Raw genomic sequence first — 18,639 nt, 5'->3', positions numbered from 1 at the left:
GTGCTAGCCTGGAGGTCCTGTCAACACAGCGGGGGACGAGGACCTTTCTGTTTACTCTCTGTCTGTTTCATAAGATGTTAACATTTCAAAATGCAAGAAGTTGTTTAAAAGACAAACAAACAAAAAAAAAAAAACATTATTTAGTGGGTACCGGCACACATATGCAGACCTCAGTTATAACTCAGCTCTCAATGTCTTAAGTTATGTGGATGCCTGTCAAGTGTTGAGCATCATATGTTGATTTATTACTGGATATATTTCAGGGTCTAAACATGATGGAAAGCTCTGGGTTCTTTCTTTGCTGTTGAGTCAGACCAGCCAGTGCAATATAATAACGAATGAGGGTGGCAGGACTTGACAGAAATTGTTTCACAAAGTTTTTTTAATGTTAGAAGAAATAGTTTAGTCCTCCTGGCCTCTGTCAGTTATTATTAATAATGAGTGCATTTCCCTCTCTTATTAGGAAAAGATGGCCAGTAACGTGGGCGTACTCATTCTATTGCTGTTATTAGGAGGAGCCCTCTAACAGACAAAAAGTGATTCATTTTTTGGTATTAAGGACGGTGAAAAATGTTTTCACAAAATATTAACAAATAAATCCTCTCTGATGTGATAACGACACCTGCTGCATATTCAGTAGCGGGCCACCTTTCTCATTAATGAATCAAAATGTTGACATCAATTTGGACTGCATTTGAGTAAAAGTGAAATCAGTGTTTTTCATAGAGACATCTCTGTTTCTGGATTTTAGCTATATTGATAAAAATGACTGAAATTTCCATTTGGAGTCACTCGTTACTGCATCATCCTGTCTGAGCTGCATTTACACATCAAATGACAACTTTTTTTGACAGGGCGATGAGTAACAAGGAATGTGTTTTCGTCTGTCCTCATTAAATTTCTCGCACTTCATCCCTCCTACCTTGAGCAGCCTCCTCAGCCTTCTTCCTCTCCAGCTCCAGCTCCATCATGACCATGGTTGTGGTGGGAATGGTGGTGGAGGGGGGCAGGATGGTGACACTGGGGGCCACGGCGGGGGGGATCTCGTCAGGCCTGAAGCCCCGCCGGATCAGCTTAAGGTGGACTGTCTGGCCCGTGTGTCTGAGCACCTCCACTGCCTGCTGATTGGTGTATCCCTGGATGTTTACGCCATCGACCTGCAGAGGGCGATCATTTGTGAGCCCATGGATTAAACAAGGGCCAGAACAGCTTGTGCTGACACTGTGAGTGTGCTGACTTGCCATCTATATTCTTGTTGATAGAGGTGAAATTGAAACAACATTAATCAAAGTGATCATAAACACCAGCAGGCATAGAAACAGATTGCTGCACATGGGTATTCCCATCTATTTTAGCTATTGGCTTTAATTATTTCCATCATTTAAGTCAGGTAAATACTGCATAAGTTAAAGAATTCACAGTCAATTAAGTGTTTATTAAGTTCCTAAGTAGGGTCCCAAAGCACATTATCATTTACGCTTAGGAACAAAACTTAATCAAGCACATACACACCAGAACAAAACATGAGTTTGTGAGAACTTTGGAAATCACAGGGCAACATTAACTCATGTTTGAAATGATCCAAGAAATTACACACAGTTTAACTCCATTGTTAATGTCCTACAGTAATGCAAAAAAAATCTTAATTGCTCTGTGTGCCAATTCAAGGCTCAAAACACTTTATGAACTATCAGTTAATTGTGAATTATTCATTATGCATCTCATAATTACCCTCCATTGACTAAATGTGATCACTATAATAGATTATATTAAACATTCACTGCATATTTTACCTCATGCCACTGAAGACAGAGGAAATAGTAATAGCTACAAAGAGCATAATTGGGGTACTTACAGCTATTATCTGGTCTCCGACATGAATACGGCCATCTTGATCTACGGCACTGTCTTTTGTTATGCTCTTAACAAAAATGCCAGAGGGCTCTGAGGAGTCAGAACAGGTACAAAAAAATTAAAGAGATGAGGGACATAGCCATGAATCATGACCTTAAATAAGACCCAAGGAGAAGAGCAAACAGATGTTTCACTTTGATGTCAAAAGTCAGCATTAGTGAGCCTGTTTCAATATTACATAAGTCATAAACAATGATGTGATGAACCCAGCGTACTTATGCTAACCTTGAAAAATAAAGCGTTTCAAGCCAAGGCCATTTAATATTCAATTCCATTCAATGAATACAGCAGCTTAGAATGAAACTCTGTCTGTGGTCTGTCCCAGTATATTGCGGCTAACTGCTACATTTTAAAGGGAAATCAAAGTGAGAGGATTTTTTAAAGTTGAAATTATTTTGGACAGTTTGGGGGCAGTGGAAAAAGCTAAAAACACTGACACTGACACTACCTACTATAAATTAATTGGAGCTAATATATGAGCAAACAGTCACATCCAGCAGACATGGAGCAACAGTGACATTCTTTTGAAGTTGTGTGTGTCTGTTTAATGCAAGTGCCATCTACACCTGCCGTCAGTGATATTCTCTGCTAGCCTCTCCTAATTTTACTGTCCTGCTATCGCCCACTAAAACGATATCCAATCTGGCATCCACCTGTCTGCCTGATTCAATCTGAACGCATTAGCTGTGTTTGCACTCTGTGTCTTTTGCTGCTAAATGCTCCAAGCTATCTTTGTCTGTCCACCATTTGGTGTTGGAAAGAAGTAATGTGTGTTGTAATGTGGTTTTATCAGAGCTTCGTCTGCTGAAAAGAGCTGCTACGGCTTGATAAAAGCAGAGCTCACTGGCCTAGAAAACAAAACAATTAGCTGAAAGATGCTAAAACACTACCTGAGCTATCACTATGACCAGCCCCTTTCATATTATACATTTCATCGATTGTTTACAGGCTAGAAAAATATGAGTCATCGCAGCTTTAATGTGTATTTACTGAAGCACAGAGGTAGTAAAACATCAGTATGATAATTAAATTTAAATGGTCATCTATTCTTTAAAGGCAGTCTGACATTTCTCACCTGAATTTTTATCACCAACATAGCCTGCAATAGTGATCCCCAGCCCCTGTGTGTTTTTGGTAAGGCTCACATCAAATGCCTCATCCTCCTCTTCCTCATAGCCCTGTGAAAAGATTAATGGGAATGACAAATAAACTAAATAAAAGTAAAGGATGATTCACTTGACAACAGAAGAAAAGCAAGTCACGGCACAATGTCATCCAGCTGCACCATGCGGGCACCAAAATACTTTTTTTTTGTGTACGTTAACAATGAATGCTTTGAACCTGGTAGCCATAAAAACACTAATGTGTGCTATCAAAAGGATATGATGTCATTCGTATAGTGAGTCACTGAATTTCATTCATGTTTAAATGGGGCTGAGTGTTGAGAATAGCCATGAAATTGCTGTTTTTAAGTGCGTTTTTTCGAGCAAGTAAAGCAATGTTTGCTCTCCAACGCGTGAGTCACAGTTAATGTAACATGTTATTTTCTTAAAATCCATTTATTCAGAGCTGTCAAGAGTACAAAAAGGATACAAGTGGAGATGAAAGACCTGAACTTTAAGTCCTTAGTGTTCTTGTTTTCAGCGTATACCTCTGTGTGTGTCGGATATGGTGATCAATCATCTGTTTGATCATTTGTTACAGAGAACATGCTGTACTACAGTGATCCTCCGAATAATGAAACCATTTGAGTGTGTCACATTTCCATATTGTAAGAGTTTGTATCAAATGCCTGCCATATTCTTGGTTCAGAGTCAAACAGCCCTTCTAACCTGTTCGTTGACAGTGGGGAGCACCACAGGCATGACGGCAGAGAGGGAGGGATTCTCGTCCACGGGACCCCGAGTAACCACCAGCTTCACCCTGTTGCCACACTGCCTGAGGACCTGCGCCACCTGCTCGCTGCCCATGCCGTGCAGGTCAGTGTCTCCTATTCTCAGGATGTGGTCTCCACTGCGCAGGCGTCCATCCTGAGGTAAAAAAAAAAAGTATTTTTCTGACTTAGATCATGTAGCTTCACTGGAAATCAAACCCATAATGACACTCTCAGTTCCAAACAAAAGATGAGAGTGACAGTTAATTATGTGCTTGCTTACAATTCTTATTATACCTAACTGACAACAGTCGTCTCTCTGGGACATTAAAAAAATTGCCTTTAACACTGCATAAACAATGCGAAACTCTCTGAAAGCAAATTCCAAAAGAAAGTGGCGATGCATTTGTGCAATCACCTGATCAGCTATGCCTCCAGGAAGGATGGTTTTGACAATAACCCCGGTGGTCTTTCCTCCCACAATACCAAAGCCAAGACCAGTGCCATCGTTGACCAGCTCAATCGTCTCCACGTGCTGCCACTAAGTACAGTAAAAGAGAGGAAACAGTAAAGATAATGAATGTACTGTAGAAAGAGATTTATTTATCGAACCAAAAATGTCAGATCAGGCTTTGGCTGAAAAATGCAGGTGGTGTTTTTTTCCTGAGATATGGTGTTGTCTTGTCCAGTGTAAAAATAGAATAACTTTTAATCAGTAGTTTTAGCAAAGCTGCATTTTTTCTGATACGAAGCAAGTATTTGTGTTCGCTGTGTGTCTTGTTGGATTGCAGGAGCTACTTCTCTGCTCAGTTGTGTCTCTGTGTATCTGTGTGATTATGTTCCATGTGTGCTACACTCAAAGCAAGCATGTGTGTAGGTAGTCTCTTCATGCGGATCTTGTTCTCTATTCCATATTTCTTGCAAAGATCTGTTTGCACATTTCTTCTCAAACTAAACAAGTGGGCGTAAAATTGCAAGTTTCACTCGTGACATTAGTGTGAATATGTATCTGTACCGCGCTGGAGTTGGCTGACAGTGTACTGGCAGCAGAGGGCGTGCGGGACACCGCCGGACTGGCCAGCTGAGGTATCGGACCTCTTGCCACCGTGAGCTGCACCCTCTCCGCAGCACTCTGCAGGATGGCTATAGCCTGCTGGTGGGTCACTGTGTTGTCCAGGGGCTGGCCATTGATGGCTAAGATCTGGTCAGCTTCTCTGAGCTTCCCGTCGCTGTAGGGGAGAGGAGTATGCAGTGTCATGGTGAAAGAGCAGGACATAATGCGATAAATGGTGTCAAAGCCTCTGAGATGTTCACTAATTCTGCCTCTGATCAGGTAATTACTCTCATCTGTTTCCTCATTTTCACAGAGAGTAAAAGAATATTTCACGGTCTACTCGCTGACAGTGTAACTTTTTTCATTTGTTCTTACAGTTTTTCCAGTTTTTGTCAAATTTCTCTCAGACAGAAATGTGCAGGTAATAACTACACATTTAGTTATGTTCCTGTTTGAGTAACATTATGGCAAGCAAGCTCTGAGATGTTCTGAAGGCTTGAAAAGTAGTTTTAATTTTCAGAAAACATCAGAAAGCCACAGTCTGTGCAAAAATATTGACTTCAAACAAGTTGTAAAAACTTTCCTTTCTGGTAAAATGGCCAATTTGTAAGATGGAAATGGACTTCTCTAATTCCTTAATTCTATTTCAGTTTTATTTCATCATCCAAATATTGTAAAACTTTTCTGGAATGTTGACTTTATGTGCTAAGATTCAAATCAGTCTTTGAATGATGGCATGTTGATTCTCACATACCAGTCAGCCACACTTCCCGGTTGAATTTCCTGTATGAAGATGCCGAGCTCTCCGCGGTTCTCGCTCTTCAGGCCCACCACGCTGAACCCCAGGCCTCCTGATGCTGGCTTCAGCAGGTCCACGTGCGTCACGAATCGCCCCTGGGTCATACACACACGCATATGCAGTGTATACAATTTGGCCCCATACTGATTCAGCATAGCATCAAAGCTGCAGGCAGCCTTTAGAAGTCTATTTGAAGTGCCTCAAGAGTAAAGAACACAGCGTGCAGCCTGTAGATCTTGTCTTTGACTATCTTTGAATATTTGATGTGAGTTAAGAAAGACCTATTCAAGGTAATCTAGCTGTTTATAGATGAGGTGTTGATTTTTGTGTGTGTATTAAAACATATAGGCCAATTAAATGGCTTTTCAGTTGTCTATACCTGCGCCATGGAGTGAATCACGTGTTCGAATTCTTCAGATGATGTCTTGCCATTGATAAGTGTAGAAGCTGATATTTCTGCGTAGGAAACATGACCGCCATTGGGCTTGACTGCTGCCACGTGATCGTCAAGGTCACTCGCACGTGACGCTGGGACACTCCCCTGGAAAAATAAAGACATAAACATGCAGTGAGTTACGCTGAAAACAACAGATGTTGCACTGACAGATTATTCTGATTTGTATTTTCACCTAAACATAAATGTTATGCTGTGTGTTAGGTTTCCAGTCTGCAGCTACATAACAGCTTTGTGTTTCTGCAAAATGTTCCTGCAGAGAGCAGCAATTGCTGGCGATAATCCAATCAAAGATAATTAAAAGTTCAAAGAAAAAAACAAAACATCATGACTCATTCCTACTGTGGAGGTAAACATTTAGCAAGTTTAATTTTAGACACCAAAACCCTGAAGTCTGAGTGTCTGAAACCACTGGGATGCCAGACAGTTTGTTATCCTACCATGATTAGCTGGATCTATGGCAGCCTAATCCTTCAGGGTATAATGGCTCTTAGCTGATGTTCCAGCAATGACTAGGCTCCAAATACAATATTTCTATCACGGTGGGGGAAAAGCATCACTGGCCATCTGGATGCCTTAATATGCTTGGGTTTTAATTACAGCAATGACTTTACTTGTGTGACAGATGAATTACATGAACGAGACAACTACATAAAACAGTGTTTTTCCAATTTCATTAGCCAAAGGGCATAATGTTTATGACCACTGAAATGGATTCAAAAGGACGGACATAATACACAGCAATAATTTCATAAACACTCCATTTGGCATATGGCATTGCCAAGCTAAAGCTGTCCTTGTGAACTTGTGCATTTGCATTTTGAGAAGTTAACTGCACAACTTTCAGCTTTGGAAACATGTACTGTAAATTATGGCTCGTTCAAATACAGTCCCAGATTAGTCCTGAGAAACAAAACTCCATTGGACAGGACACATTAGTGCTGCACACTGCAAACAAAAACCCTATGGGCCGGGCTAACTTAGCGTAGCATGCTGCTAAGTTGCTGTCCTCATGCATGAGCTTTGTTAGCTGGGGCCTGGCTAAGAGGATTAAAGTTCCAGTTTGGTTCTTGCACATTTAAGAAATTGTTTCTGCCCCACTTCACACAGCGACCTCTTTCCCATTGGAGAGTGGGGCCTTGTCGCCATAGCGACATGGGCTGTGCATGGCCTAACTAGCAGAGCCAGAAGACGGACAGTGTGTGTTTATGTGTCTGGCTCTTGTCTCAAAACAAAACAGAAAACGCACCCTCTCTCCAAATTGGTTCTGCTTAAAGAGGGGCCAAACAAGTGCAGTTGGGCTTGGGAGCTCTATAAAAACCTAACACTGACTTGTTGCAGTTTCTCAAACACATCTCTTTACCATTTTTACAATGTGGAATGGGTCCATTTCAAGATCTGAGGGGAATTTATGATGAATGGCTGCTTGATAAATTTTGCTTAGTAAAACAAACAAACACATCAGCACACACACACACACACACACACACACACACACACACACACACACACACACACAGTAGGAATGTACCTCTTTTGAAATAAGCTAAATCGCCAGCACACAAAAATGCCAGCAGGGCTTTTATAATCTAAATTCCACAAGGGGTAAAAAGCTCTAGCATCCCTGCCTCCCACCGCATAGCTCACATATTTTCGTCTCTATTTCTCAAACGCTTACCCTGGCCCCTTTCCACTGTGACTTAAGAGCTCTTTCCTTCCACTCAAATGTTCTATTCTCAATGGAGAGAATCAGCTTGAAAAAGAGTTCCTGACTTAGACCAACTATCTCTGCTCGTGTACCCATATTATATCTGGCTCATGTGAACCCTGACAGCAATTTGGCCATAGCAGCAACACTATTGGGGATGGGGATTTAAAATTGGTGGGGGTGTGAGCGAGCCAAAAACAGAATCAGTGAGGTCACCCAGGAAACAGAGAAGATAAAGGCAGTAGCAATTGTGGAGAATATGGGTATGGGAAATATTGTAGCCTTGCTGTGATACAGGTAATGCAGCACTTTCAGTTGTACCTCCCTCTGATCAATGGGGCAGTTATTATGTAACCACTGACATGTGACTTCAAATCAGTCTTAAAACAATACTTACAAGCCCATATGTACATCAAAAGCATTATAACATGCTGCAGTTGTTTTGCTTGCCCTTCTTAATGTGATTCCACAGTCGTGTGCAAAAATGCATTGTAAAGATCAGCCAAAGCTAATATGAGGCTTTAACAGCCTGTGTTAGTTTGATTAAGTCACGAAAGGTCACAAAATTCCCTCTTTGTGTTGATATTCCTTCATAGGTCAGCAAGGAAACACAGTCTGTGAAACAACTAACATGGGAATACCACCACTTAATTTGGCTAATTCAGACTGCTGAAGTCTTGTATTTCCTATATTGTTATTTGTCGCCCATCACCTACATTGGAACCACTTGAAGAAGTATTTCACTGCAGGAGGGATTCTCTTTTTACTAGAGCTGTTTAAGTTAAAGTGTTAATAACAAGTTAACGCAAATTCCTTTTAATGCCACTAATTCTTCTGATGCGCAATTAATGCCTGTGCCCTCTGTAATTATGACCCTCGGCTCACCCCATAGTTTGGGAAATCAGAAAACGATGCAGCAGTGACGTTGTGGATGGCAAGAAGGAACAAAGCTCTGTGAGCAGATATGGATAAAGAAAGGTGTCTCTTGGTGGCAATTCAACTTCAAAGCCCTGCCTGATGGTTCTTTTAACAATACCAAAGTTATTCTCATTTACTGACAATGTGAATTGAGTTACCACTGGAATACGTCGAGCTACTTAAAAACAGGGGATGCTTAGTTAACCTTTACAAGTGTAACATTGGACACTACATTGTGTTAGTATTGCTAAGTAATGTTACATTCAGGTTAATATGTCTATCTGTTGTTGCTTGTTGGGCTTGAATTTGCCATGGTGTGCGTTCAGCATATTTTTTGAGCATACAGTACCTTTGAGGTTACTGTGGAGAATATTTTGGACAGCATTTGTCATCATTTTGGATTATTGCATTAATAATAAACATACATTTGCATAAATCAAGCATTTTTGTCCACTTCCATGTTGATAATAGTATTAAAAACCTGAAAAATATCCCTTCAAGGTACATTTCGAACAGATAAAAAATGTGGGATTAATTGGGAGTTAACTATGGACAATTATGCTATTAATCGCAATTGAATATTTTAATCAATTGACACCCCTACTTTTTTATAAAACTGGGCTGTCTATGCAGTAGAAAGACGCAAACACTTTTGAAATTGTTGGTAAATGGGTAGAGAAAACAGAGAAAAAGGGCAGTGGCTTTTGTTTTTGCCCAAGAGGTAGAAAACCTACACCTACCAGAATGCGCAGCGCTGTAGCAGACCAATAAACACTCCTGCTGGTAGGTGACGTAAAGTAAACTTGTCCGTTTAACACAGTGTTGGCCAGCTGGTAACAAACGATCTTGTATTACAGTTAAAAAGTAAGCTAAAACATGTTTCTGAAAACATATGACGCAAGAAAAATTTGATGTCAATTTTTGCAGGAAACAGTATGGTGCCCGCTTCCTGTGCACTAAAATATGTTTCTAAAGAAGATTTAAGGTGAGAAATAGGTAACACAGTAACATAATTTTGGTTTATATTTGATCAGCACTGCTTAGTTTTAACATTTGTTCAGAGATTCGTCTAAGTTTTGGGTGGTGGTGTCTCGATCCACTGCTATGCTCTTTGTGTCCATGGTGGCGGCATGTGTGGCAGGTGAAAATGTGGAAGTATATCCTATAGTTTGAGCAACAGCCCGAGAGCCGGCGAAACTCCTCTGAATGGCATGTTTTGCGTCACTCGATGGAGCTTTGCTGGGAGGGGAACAGGGAGATCTAGGCACTGGTTCAACAGAGGGAAGTTTACCACAGTTCATTTACACATACAACCCACATTGTAAATCAGCAAAGTACCCTCTCAAGGATGGGAACTCTTTGTGGCCACTACCAACAGCGACCAGTAACTCTTTCAGTGTACATATGGGCAAGCTAATATTGTTTAAAGATAAACCTGAAAAACTGCAAACCTATCCTTTAATATCAGAATCCATTGTAACTGACACATACACAGTATTGTGATTTTATCTTGCCTTCTAGGTCTGGGTAGGTTCATATCTAAACATCAAAATGTCACCAGAGCTAAGCCATGGGTGTTGGTGTTTGGTGTCTACATAGTCTGCAGGGTGTAAGCACTTCTCTACACAAACACAACAACTGTGACTGTCACTTTATATTACCTCTGCCTGAGTCCCACCTCATCCAACATGATGATAATAAAAACAGATAAACTAGCTCTTATTTCTCATCAAACAGGACGACTTCTCTTTATATTAGTTATGTGCTAACACAAAGTGATGCTGCCATCTGGCATTTTGGCAGTTTATACTCATATACTTTTAATGCAGGCAGAACTCTAAATGGCCATAACCTTGTAACCTCTTAATGACCTTTCATGGGACCATAGCACCCTGGGAACCCAGCACCACTTAGGTGAATTCAGCACTGCCATTCTAATTTAACATGTCCACAGTCTCACAGGCTCAGTAATGAGTACTGCATTGTTTACATGTCAATTAAAACTGAACAACTCTTAATAGGTGAAATAGTATTGTTTATTGTATTATCATGAATGCGTGGGCCTACAGGCTACGATGACAAAACCTGGATAAAGTCAGATAATGTGGCGTTTACCTGGTCTCTGATTTGCTGGACGGACTTCTGCAAGGCCAGGATCTGGTGGAAGAGGGGGCTCTGGAGCACTGATTTGAGCAGGCTGAGCTTCTCCTCAGTGGGCACCTCCCCCCGCTCCTTCAGTTTGGCCTGGAGACGCTCCACCGCCTGCAAGGCACGCTGTGTATCTGCAATCCGTCGCATATTTCAGTGACAGCGCCGGCCCGAGTGAAGGAGTGGATGCAGGGAGAAGCAGGCGTGGGAGAGATAGAGGTAGAGAGAGGTGGTGAGGACACAGGCTTTATCAGTGCATGGGCAGAGATAGCGAGACGGGGAAGGGTGTTTGGACATGGCCTCATTTTTTCATTTAAATATCCTTATTTAGTTTTGCTTTATGCCACATACTTTTCCAAATATATATATAGTATTCCGTACCTTATTTCACTTATTTCTTTGTTTACAATTATATGTAAATAAGCATAGAGGAGGGATGGAGAGAGCCACACATCTCAACCTGTAGGCTTAGGTACGGCTGGTGCTCGACAGACCTTACTATATTGAAATCACGTAGCATTGGGTTTTGCACCACAGGGGGGAAAAAAAAAACTTGCACTGTTTGTCTTCAGAATAGCAATGTTTCCTTTTTTGCCTTTAGGGTCAATGGTGGGTTGCACAGGAGCATTGAATGGGTATCAGGAGGAATAGATAAAAGAAGCAGACCCTCCACAGTTTGCTTGCTGGACCCTGCATAAGCCCCACAATCGAGCAACTCCAGAGTGGCTTGTTAGTGAGGATGGGCCAGCCCAACGTCATCTGGACAAAAATGAAGCAATTTCCAAAGCTCACCAACTGTGACTAACACCTAATAGGGCGTGCACAAGGTCCAAAGCACTTTTTGCACTTAGAAGCTTTGTTGTTTGAGCAAAGGTTGTAAACAAGCAAATAACACTGAGGCCTCAGCAGGTTTTTCTTTTTTCTTTTTTTTGGTTTGCCACTGGTCCTATGCAGGTACCTATCATTTTCATTGCCCCTGCCTCAGTGAGCATAATGAGGAGTCCTACCAAAATGTGGCATGCATGTGTGTGGTACTCTTTTTGCATTAGAGTGTATTCCAGACAGGCTGGTCCTGGAGCAGAGCATAAGGATGACACTATTAAAATTGTCGAAATTGCAGTCTGAGTTTGATTCACTAAAAATATATCACATTTTAAATTGAATTCCTTACTTCCAAATACAGTTTCTTTAAGTATGAGGTAAAATTGAAATTATTTAATCCGCAATTCTCGCACGACCAAAAACTGGCGTGTAATACACCATTTCCCCAACCTGCACATTACAGTTGGTAGCTCATAAGTACACGGTCAACACGCCAGTCTTGAGAGTGACCACAGATTGCGGCTTTAAAGAAAGAAGCTGGCAGCACCAATTTGGCTCCATGTGTGACAGTTGGACAAATAAATCTCTATGGGGACAAACAAACAATCAAGTATATGGCAACATTATCAGATATGGCAACATTGGCAGTCCACAAGCCTTGAATTGAATCCAGTGCCTCTTACATTGGTTGAGAGAAACTCCCAGTAGGAGCCAAATACGGATGCAGAGCCAGCAAAGACGGACACCCAACTGACTAGACCGAACCCCTCTGCAAAAAATGCTCATTTTAGATATGGAGATTAAAAATAACACTGTGAGCGTGCGAAGGCAATATTTCATGTTTTGTCTTGTTTATTATGATGGTATTGAATCTTAATTAAACTGAGTATTGGCGACACTAAAGCGCAGCCTGTTTAATCAGAGATAGAGGAAGAAGAGAAGAACATTTGATAAAAACAGGATACACAGTCATAAACTGCTTTCTTCACTACCATCATTTATTTATCATATATTTTCAATCATACTAAATAACACACTGACTCAGTCTTTTGTTTATTAAACAATAAAAAACATTACTTACCCATTGTTTCTATCATTTTTAGAACTCCAGGTAAATGTGATTTCTCCCCATTAACAGCAATTTCAAACTCTTCCCCTTTTCCAAGGCCTGCAAAGAACAACATAATGTGTTACGTCTTTTCCTTAACAGTCAGAGAACTGAATATCAGGGCACAAATTCACTCGTCTTTTTTGAACTTCCACAACACACTTGATACAAACAGGAAGTAAGAGCTGGAACGGCTCATTCTCCTCTGCACCCAACTTCTTAAAACCTCTCTATTCGAAAGGTCAACATGAAAGGGAAAATGGATTTATTTCCGTTCCGTCAGGGCCATATTTATCTCTTAAGAATGCTTCACCATAACATCACAGAGTAACCATTGTGCTGAAGAACTGTGGGCTATTTACTGAGTCCCCAGCGCGATGGTGCAGTGCGTCTGTTTGAGCACACATCGACTGTAGGTTGTTAGTTCCCTTATATTTAACTAATGCTCTTATTGATGGATTAACATTTTGTAATTTACATTCCTGGGACTTCATTCAGTGCAATTTTGCAGAAGTTTTGTAATATGCACCGCACGTCTGCAGCCGGCATTGAATATGATTATCCATTTTACTCCTATCAGATAAATATAACCATACTTCTTCCTGAAACAACACTCTGGTGATTAATAATCATATTCAGGCGAACAGTCTTATCAGTTATTTTAAAACTAGTGCAACACCCTGCTTGCATCTTAATAGGGCTGCATGTATTACTTTTTATCATATGATTACCTGCTGATTATTTTTCTCATTTAATCGACTTATTGTTGTGTCTACAAAATGTCAGAAAATGGTGAAAATGCCCATTAGAAGTTCCCACAGCCCAAGATGATCTATTGCAATAGCTTGTTTTATTCAACCAGCAGTCTAAAACGCAAATATATTCAGTTTACTATCACGTATGACAAAGAAAAACAGCAAATCCTCACATTTGAGAAGCTGAATCCATCAAACTATTTGGCATTCTTGCTAGAAAATAACTAAAACAATTAAATCATTATCAAGTAATTGCTGACTGCTTTTTAACAGCTGACTTATCAATTAATTGTTGCAGCTCCACGTCAACATTTCAGTCACCAGTTGTAAATTTGAAAATATAGATATCTCTTCTTTGATGACCCACCATAGCTCTGTATACATCTGATTTACAATGTTTGACAGACTATACATTGACATGTTGCCATTAACTGACATGTGCTGCATGTATTTATCACAGGCTTGAATCAGACTTTGTAAATATAGCCTGTGAAAGCCTTGACACATCACCTAATGATAATAGGTAGTTATGTGTTTTGTATTTGACTAATGCGGTTATCAGTGGTGTCATGGCTGTCAACTCCCATCTTAGGAACATCACACTTGACTTTAGAAGTGGCTTTGTTACGAGCATGACTCAGGGAGAGCGACATTACACGATTAAAGGAGATTGGTAAGACAATTAAAAGCCCTGTATAGGCTCTTAGAATAGCTCAGTACATGTGAAAACAGGATCACAGCAGCACCGGTTTGTTTATGTTCATTTCATTTGCTTCATCCACCACTTTATAACTTTCGAACTGACTAATGAGCTTTCTAAATACAGTATGTGGCCCACTGTGTGTTTTATTTATCTCAGACCTGTAAATAGCTGGGTTTGTTTTGTTGTACTGGTGTAAAATTTAACTTACAGGTTACATTACAGGTTACGTTAAAGACCTTATATGAAATTAAGGTAGTATTGAGAAAAGACCAAACCTGTACACATGTGAGTACTCTTTCCAAGTAAACACTCTGATGTCAGTTCAAAATGAATAGTATGGAAAAATAACAACAATTGGGTGAGTTTACATTTAATGTGTTTAATGTAAAAAGAAAACAATATCACATTGCTGTCATAAATGCTATTTATTTTTGCAATTCTTTGGTCTATCCAATGATTTTAAAGTGTCAGTGGGTCTGTCAGGCTGGAGAAAATTTCACGGTAATGTGACTGAAAATATTCAAGACCTATCGAATCTGAATTTAAGACAGTTTAAGACTGTTTAAGAGAAAATTTCACGCTAATGTGACCGAAAATATTTAAGACCTATCGAATCTGAATTTAAGACAATTTAAGACTTTGTAAGAGAAAATTTCATGGTAACGTGACAAAAATATTTAAGACCTATCGAATCTGAATTTAAGACAATTTAAGACTTTCTAAGAGAAAATTTCACGCTAATGTGACCAAAAATATTTAAGACCTATCGAATCTGAATTTAAGACAATTTAAGACTTTCTAAGAGAAAATTTCACGCTAATGTGACCAAAAATATTTAAGACCTATCGAATCTGAATTTAAGACAATTTAAGACTTTGTAAGAGAAAATTTCAAGGTAATGTGACAAAAATATTTAAGACCTGTCGAATCTGAATTTAAGACAATTCAAAGTTTTTAAGAAAACTAATTTAAGACATTTTAAGACTGCAGACACCCTGACTTAACTTTTGATAGCAGCTGAATTTTCTGTAATAATATATATGTACAGATACAATAAATTGTTGCGGGAAACAATATTAGTGTTACATGTATCTGGTTATCGTTACTTCTCTATTACTGCTACTGAAATGACCATCCAAATGATGATTCAAATGACTACTGGTATCCAGTAAAATAGAAATATATGCACTTCAGGTTTAATAAATACACATTAATATAGTATTCCAATATGGTCCTGGGGCTATAGCAGTAATTTTGTCTCTATAAGCTGTCCAGTAGTGGGTGTACACCATTTTTTCCTGAGCTATTACAATAATATGACTATAGCTGTATAAATATTAGCTATAGGTGTTGCCTTCAGGGACATATGTGTCCGTTCAAATGCATTGAAGGTACGTGGTTGGGATTCTTAAGCATGAGCAGCAGTGATTGACTCTTAAGGTTGCAGTGGCTTGTAATGATTCACAGAAGGCCGAAGGAACTTAATAACTACTGTTACACAGTGGACTTCAACCCAAAACACACGGGAGCTTCGGGAGGACATTTGCCTCCGAGAATAATCGTTGGTGAAGTCATGTGTGAGCTTTGCGGTGTCCACAAATAGCTAATAATAACGGGTTGTCATTGTGTCGCGCGGTTCTTCTCCAAAATAATGGGCAGCGTCGGTCGGGTACGTCCCAGTTCAACACTTGCTGGTCGTAATAAAGCGTTTACTACAATAGAAGTAAAGGTATTGTTGGTAAATCCTGTCAGGTTTGCTCGTATTTTGAATAAAGTCGCCCAGGCACTTGGGACAATCCGCTTTTCTCAACTCCTCCTCCTCCTTCTTTCCCATCTCATCCATGGAGCCAGAAAGCAACAGGCTTCCGACAGGGACACGGTGAAGAAGTTACACAGTATGGCAGGTTTACGTCACAAAATACCCACGGTGGCTACAAATAGTGCACAGGAAATACTTTATGATTGAAACGAGACACTAAAAGCAGCTTTAACACCGTCTTTTGTTGCTTAGTGACCCACAGCAACAACAGGCGTCTCAGAGTATTTTCCTTTCATTAGCGACAGTGTAGCTAACAAAGGCGACTCTTGCAAAAGCTCAAGTTGTTATATCCCCAAAGTAACATTCCCTCGATGGAAACTGGTCGGAAAATGATCACTTACATGAGTGTGGAGCCGACAGTTCCCCGGCGGCCAGTATCCTATCCTATCCTCTGTTGTCCTGCGGCTAACAGCGCACTGACTGGGGCTTAAAGATGGGGCGTAGTGTAACTCGATCCTCTCTGGACATGTTCAGCGGTAGCGGCTCACACAGAGTTGAGCTGGGGCTGAAGCGCCGCTTGCTGGTTGCCCTGACACTTAGGCCTGACATGTTAGGCCTGGCTCCCAGCTCCCAGCTCCCAGCTCCAGGCTCGGATGATAAAATACTGACACTCAGCTGAGTTATTTCAAGTGCACTGAAAACATTCAGAGAGGAAATAAACTGATAAACAGGCTGGGTGATCAATTACTATTACTTACTGATGGGCTAAAACCATTTCAGCATCTCTACCTCTTGTATCTCAGGCAGGGGCGTAACTTGGTTTGAGATGGGGGGGCACAATCCAACAGGGTCTGGGGGTCCTGCCAAGGGGTCAATTCAGGGTATTTTTGCGATAACGCTATTCTTGGCGATATGACAAATTAGTAAAAAAAAAAATGTATATTTTATTATTAAGAAAACAGTATTGCAACTAAATAAGTGATATAGTTTTACAAGTTTACCAGTTCACCTTCAAATATTCAGTAAAAAATAATCAAAAATGATATCCCATATTTTGTTTGTGAGCAACAACAGTAACTCAATAATAGTTCAACAAAATAAAATCTACCACAAATTAGACATTTAAACAGCTCCCAAATTTCACCTGGACCTTTATGCTCTGCCATTTCTCCTCTAATCATCATGCTGTAACCTGTGTTATGATACCATAACTGTTGCACATCCACATATAGGCCTATGTAGTTTTTGGTTGAGCCGTGAGCATCACGTAGGTTTACATCACCAAAGGTTTACGACAAAATCACCCGCTACAAGAGTCTGAGAAGTCTGGGGCTGTTCATAAAACATTCAGAACGTCAGTTTATTCCACATTACTGAGGCTGCTTCTCTTTTGGAACCACTGCAGAGTCGCTAATTATTGCGCTTTCAGCTATGTTTGTTGTTGCCATGGGTAACAGTATGACGTCAATTTGTCAACAAGTGCAAATATTGAATATCACAATATGGATTTTTCTTATGATATTAAAAAACATGCCGGTATTATCGTGAACAAGATATTATGGCCCACCCCTAGTCCTGCCTCAGAAAAAAAGTGCTATTTGAATTTCATTTCTTGCATTTATTCACACATTTAGGTAATACAGTAACAAAACAAAAACGTAATTAGGCTGGTCATCGTGCTAAATTCTGCCAGTGTAAAGTAGTTCAAGATGAGCTTCTCCTATCAAACTAGGCCCCTCAGGTCTGCTAGTCTGGGTCTTCCAACTGCTCCAGAGTTCATATTAAAGACAAAAGGTGATCGAGCCTTTTCAGTTCTCACTCCTCCACTTTGGAACAGCCACCCACTGAGTATCAGATCAACTGACTATGTTCACGTCTTTGAATCTCAACTGAAAACTTACTTTTACAGAGTGGCCTTTAGTGACAGTTGATAGACTAATTGTGTATATGAGAGTAACTGTATCTGTTGGTGTAGGCATATGAATATGCTTATTTTATTAGTATCACTTTTGTATTTTCTTCACCTTCATTTTTGCACTCATTTCAATGTCAGTGGATTTTTTGAATAGGTTTTTGGCGAACTGCCTGAAATAAGGTCTGTGGTTTACACAGGCTTTTCACGTTTTTTTCTATGACATAAAATATGTCGGTAAATACCCCACTCATGAATTTTGAAGCCTTTAGGTGTCTTTAAAAAAGACGACTGCTAATAGGTGCCTAAATGAGACTACAAACATCATCATGCAGAACTCAGCTTTACAGCCTTGTTGTGGTGGTGATGTTAAGTCATGTGACACTTGTGTAGTAGGTTTTTAGCCTAACATTAGCTTTTTGCTTCTGGCGATTGCATTTATGCCTCAGAAATCTTAAAAAATGGTGCTAATTTGTGAAAATTATCTTGCTGGTGTAAGTACAGGTGTAAGTATCATGAACTTGTTTGCCACAGAGCTTATTTTTTTACAAAAATCCAAAGGGCTTTTTGCCGAGGGAACCAGAGCGACGCTAAGTTCCACACTAGCCTACAAACAAAACGTCTTACTTGCAGCACATATATTTTGCGTGCATTTGTAAATCCAATCTGACCCTCTACAATAAAATGAGAGCCCTATTGTTCGAAGAAACAA

At 40.1% G+C, this 18,639-nt stretch overlaps 2 protein-coding genes across 9 annotated transcripts in view; one reads left to right on the top strand and one right to left on the bottom strand.

Annotated features, from left to right (window-relative positions):
• The window catches only part of mpdz (multiple PDZ domain crumbs cell polarity complex component), a 57,548-nt gene extending 40,998 nt beyond the window's left edge, over window positions 1-16,550 (bottom strand). For all 8 annotated transcript variants that reach the window (XM_078164389.1, XM_033609958.2, XM_078164391.1 and 5 more), the window contains exons 1-11: window positions 16,417-16,550; window positions 12,772-12,858; window positions 10,836-11,002; window positions 6,020-6,181; window positions 5,596-5,735; window positions 4,803-5,016; window positions 4,206-4,328; window positions 3,747-3,944; window positions 2,990-3,092; window positions 1,856-1,944; window positions 923-1,157 (exon numbers count right to left, since the gene is read on the bottom strand). In XM_078164389.1, coding sequence (XP_078020515.1) covers window positions 923-1,157; window positions 1,856-1,944; window positions 2,990-3,092; window positions 3,747-3,944; window positions 4,206-4,328; window positions 4,803-5,016; window positions 5,596-5,735; window positions 6,020-6,181; window positions 10,836-11,002; window positions 12,772-12,787 — 1,447 coding nt within the window. In that variant the 5' untranslated portion in view covers window positions 12,788-12,858; window positions 16,417-16,550. The remainder of the gene's footprint in view (window positions 1-922; window positions 1,158-1,855; window positions 1,945-2,989; window positions 3,093-3,746; window positions 3,945-4,205; window positions 4,329-4,802; window positions 5,017-5,595; window positions 5,736-6,019; window positions 6,182-10,835; window positions 11,003-12,771; window positions 12,859-16,416) is intronic.
• LOC117246452 (adhesion G protein-coupled receptor L3) overlaps window positions 1,082-18,639 on the top strand; it is a 322,005-nt gene continuing 304,447 nt past the window's right edge. Inside the window, exons 1-2 of the mRNA XM_078164394.1 lie at window positions 1,082-1,223; window positions 3,761-3,893. The gene's annotated coding sequence lies outside the window, so the exon portion shown is untranslated. The remainder of the gene's footprint in view (window positions 1,224-3,760; window positions 3,894-18,639) is intronic.

Source organism: Epinephelus lanceolatus, chromosome 22, assembly GCF_041903045.1.
Source record: "Epinephelus lanceolatus isolate andai-2023 chromosome 22, ASM4190304v1, whole genome shotgun sequence".
Lineage (NCBI taxonomy): Eukaryota > Metazoa > Chordata > Actinopteri > Perciformes > Serranidae > Epinephelus > Epinephelus lanceolatus.
This window is presented reverse-complemented; position numbering and strand designations above follow the sequence as displayed.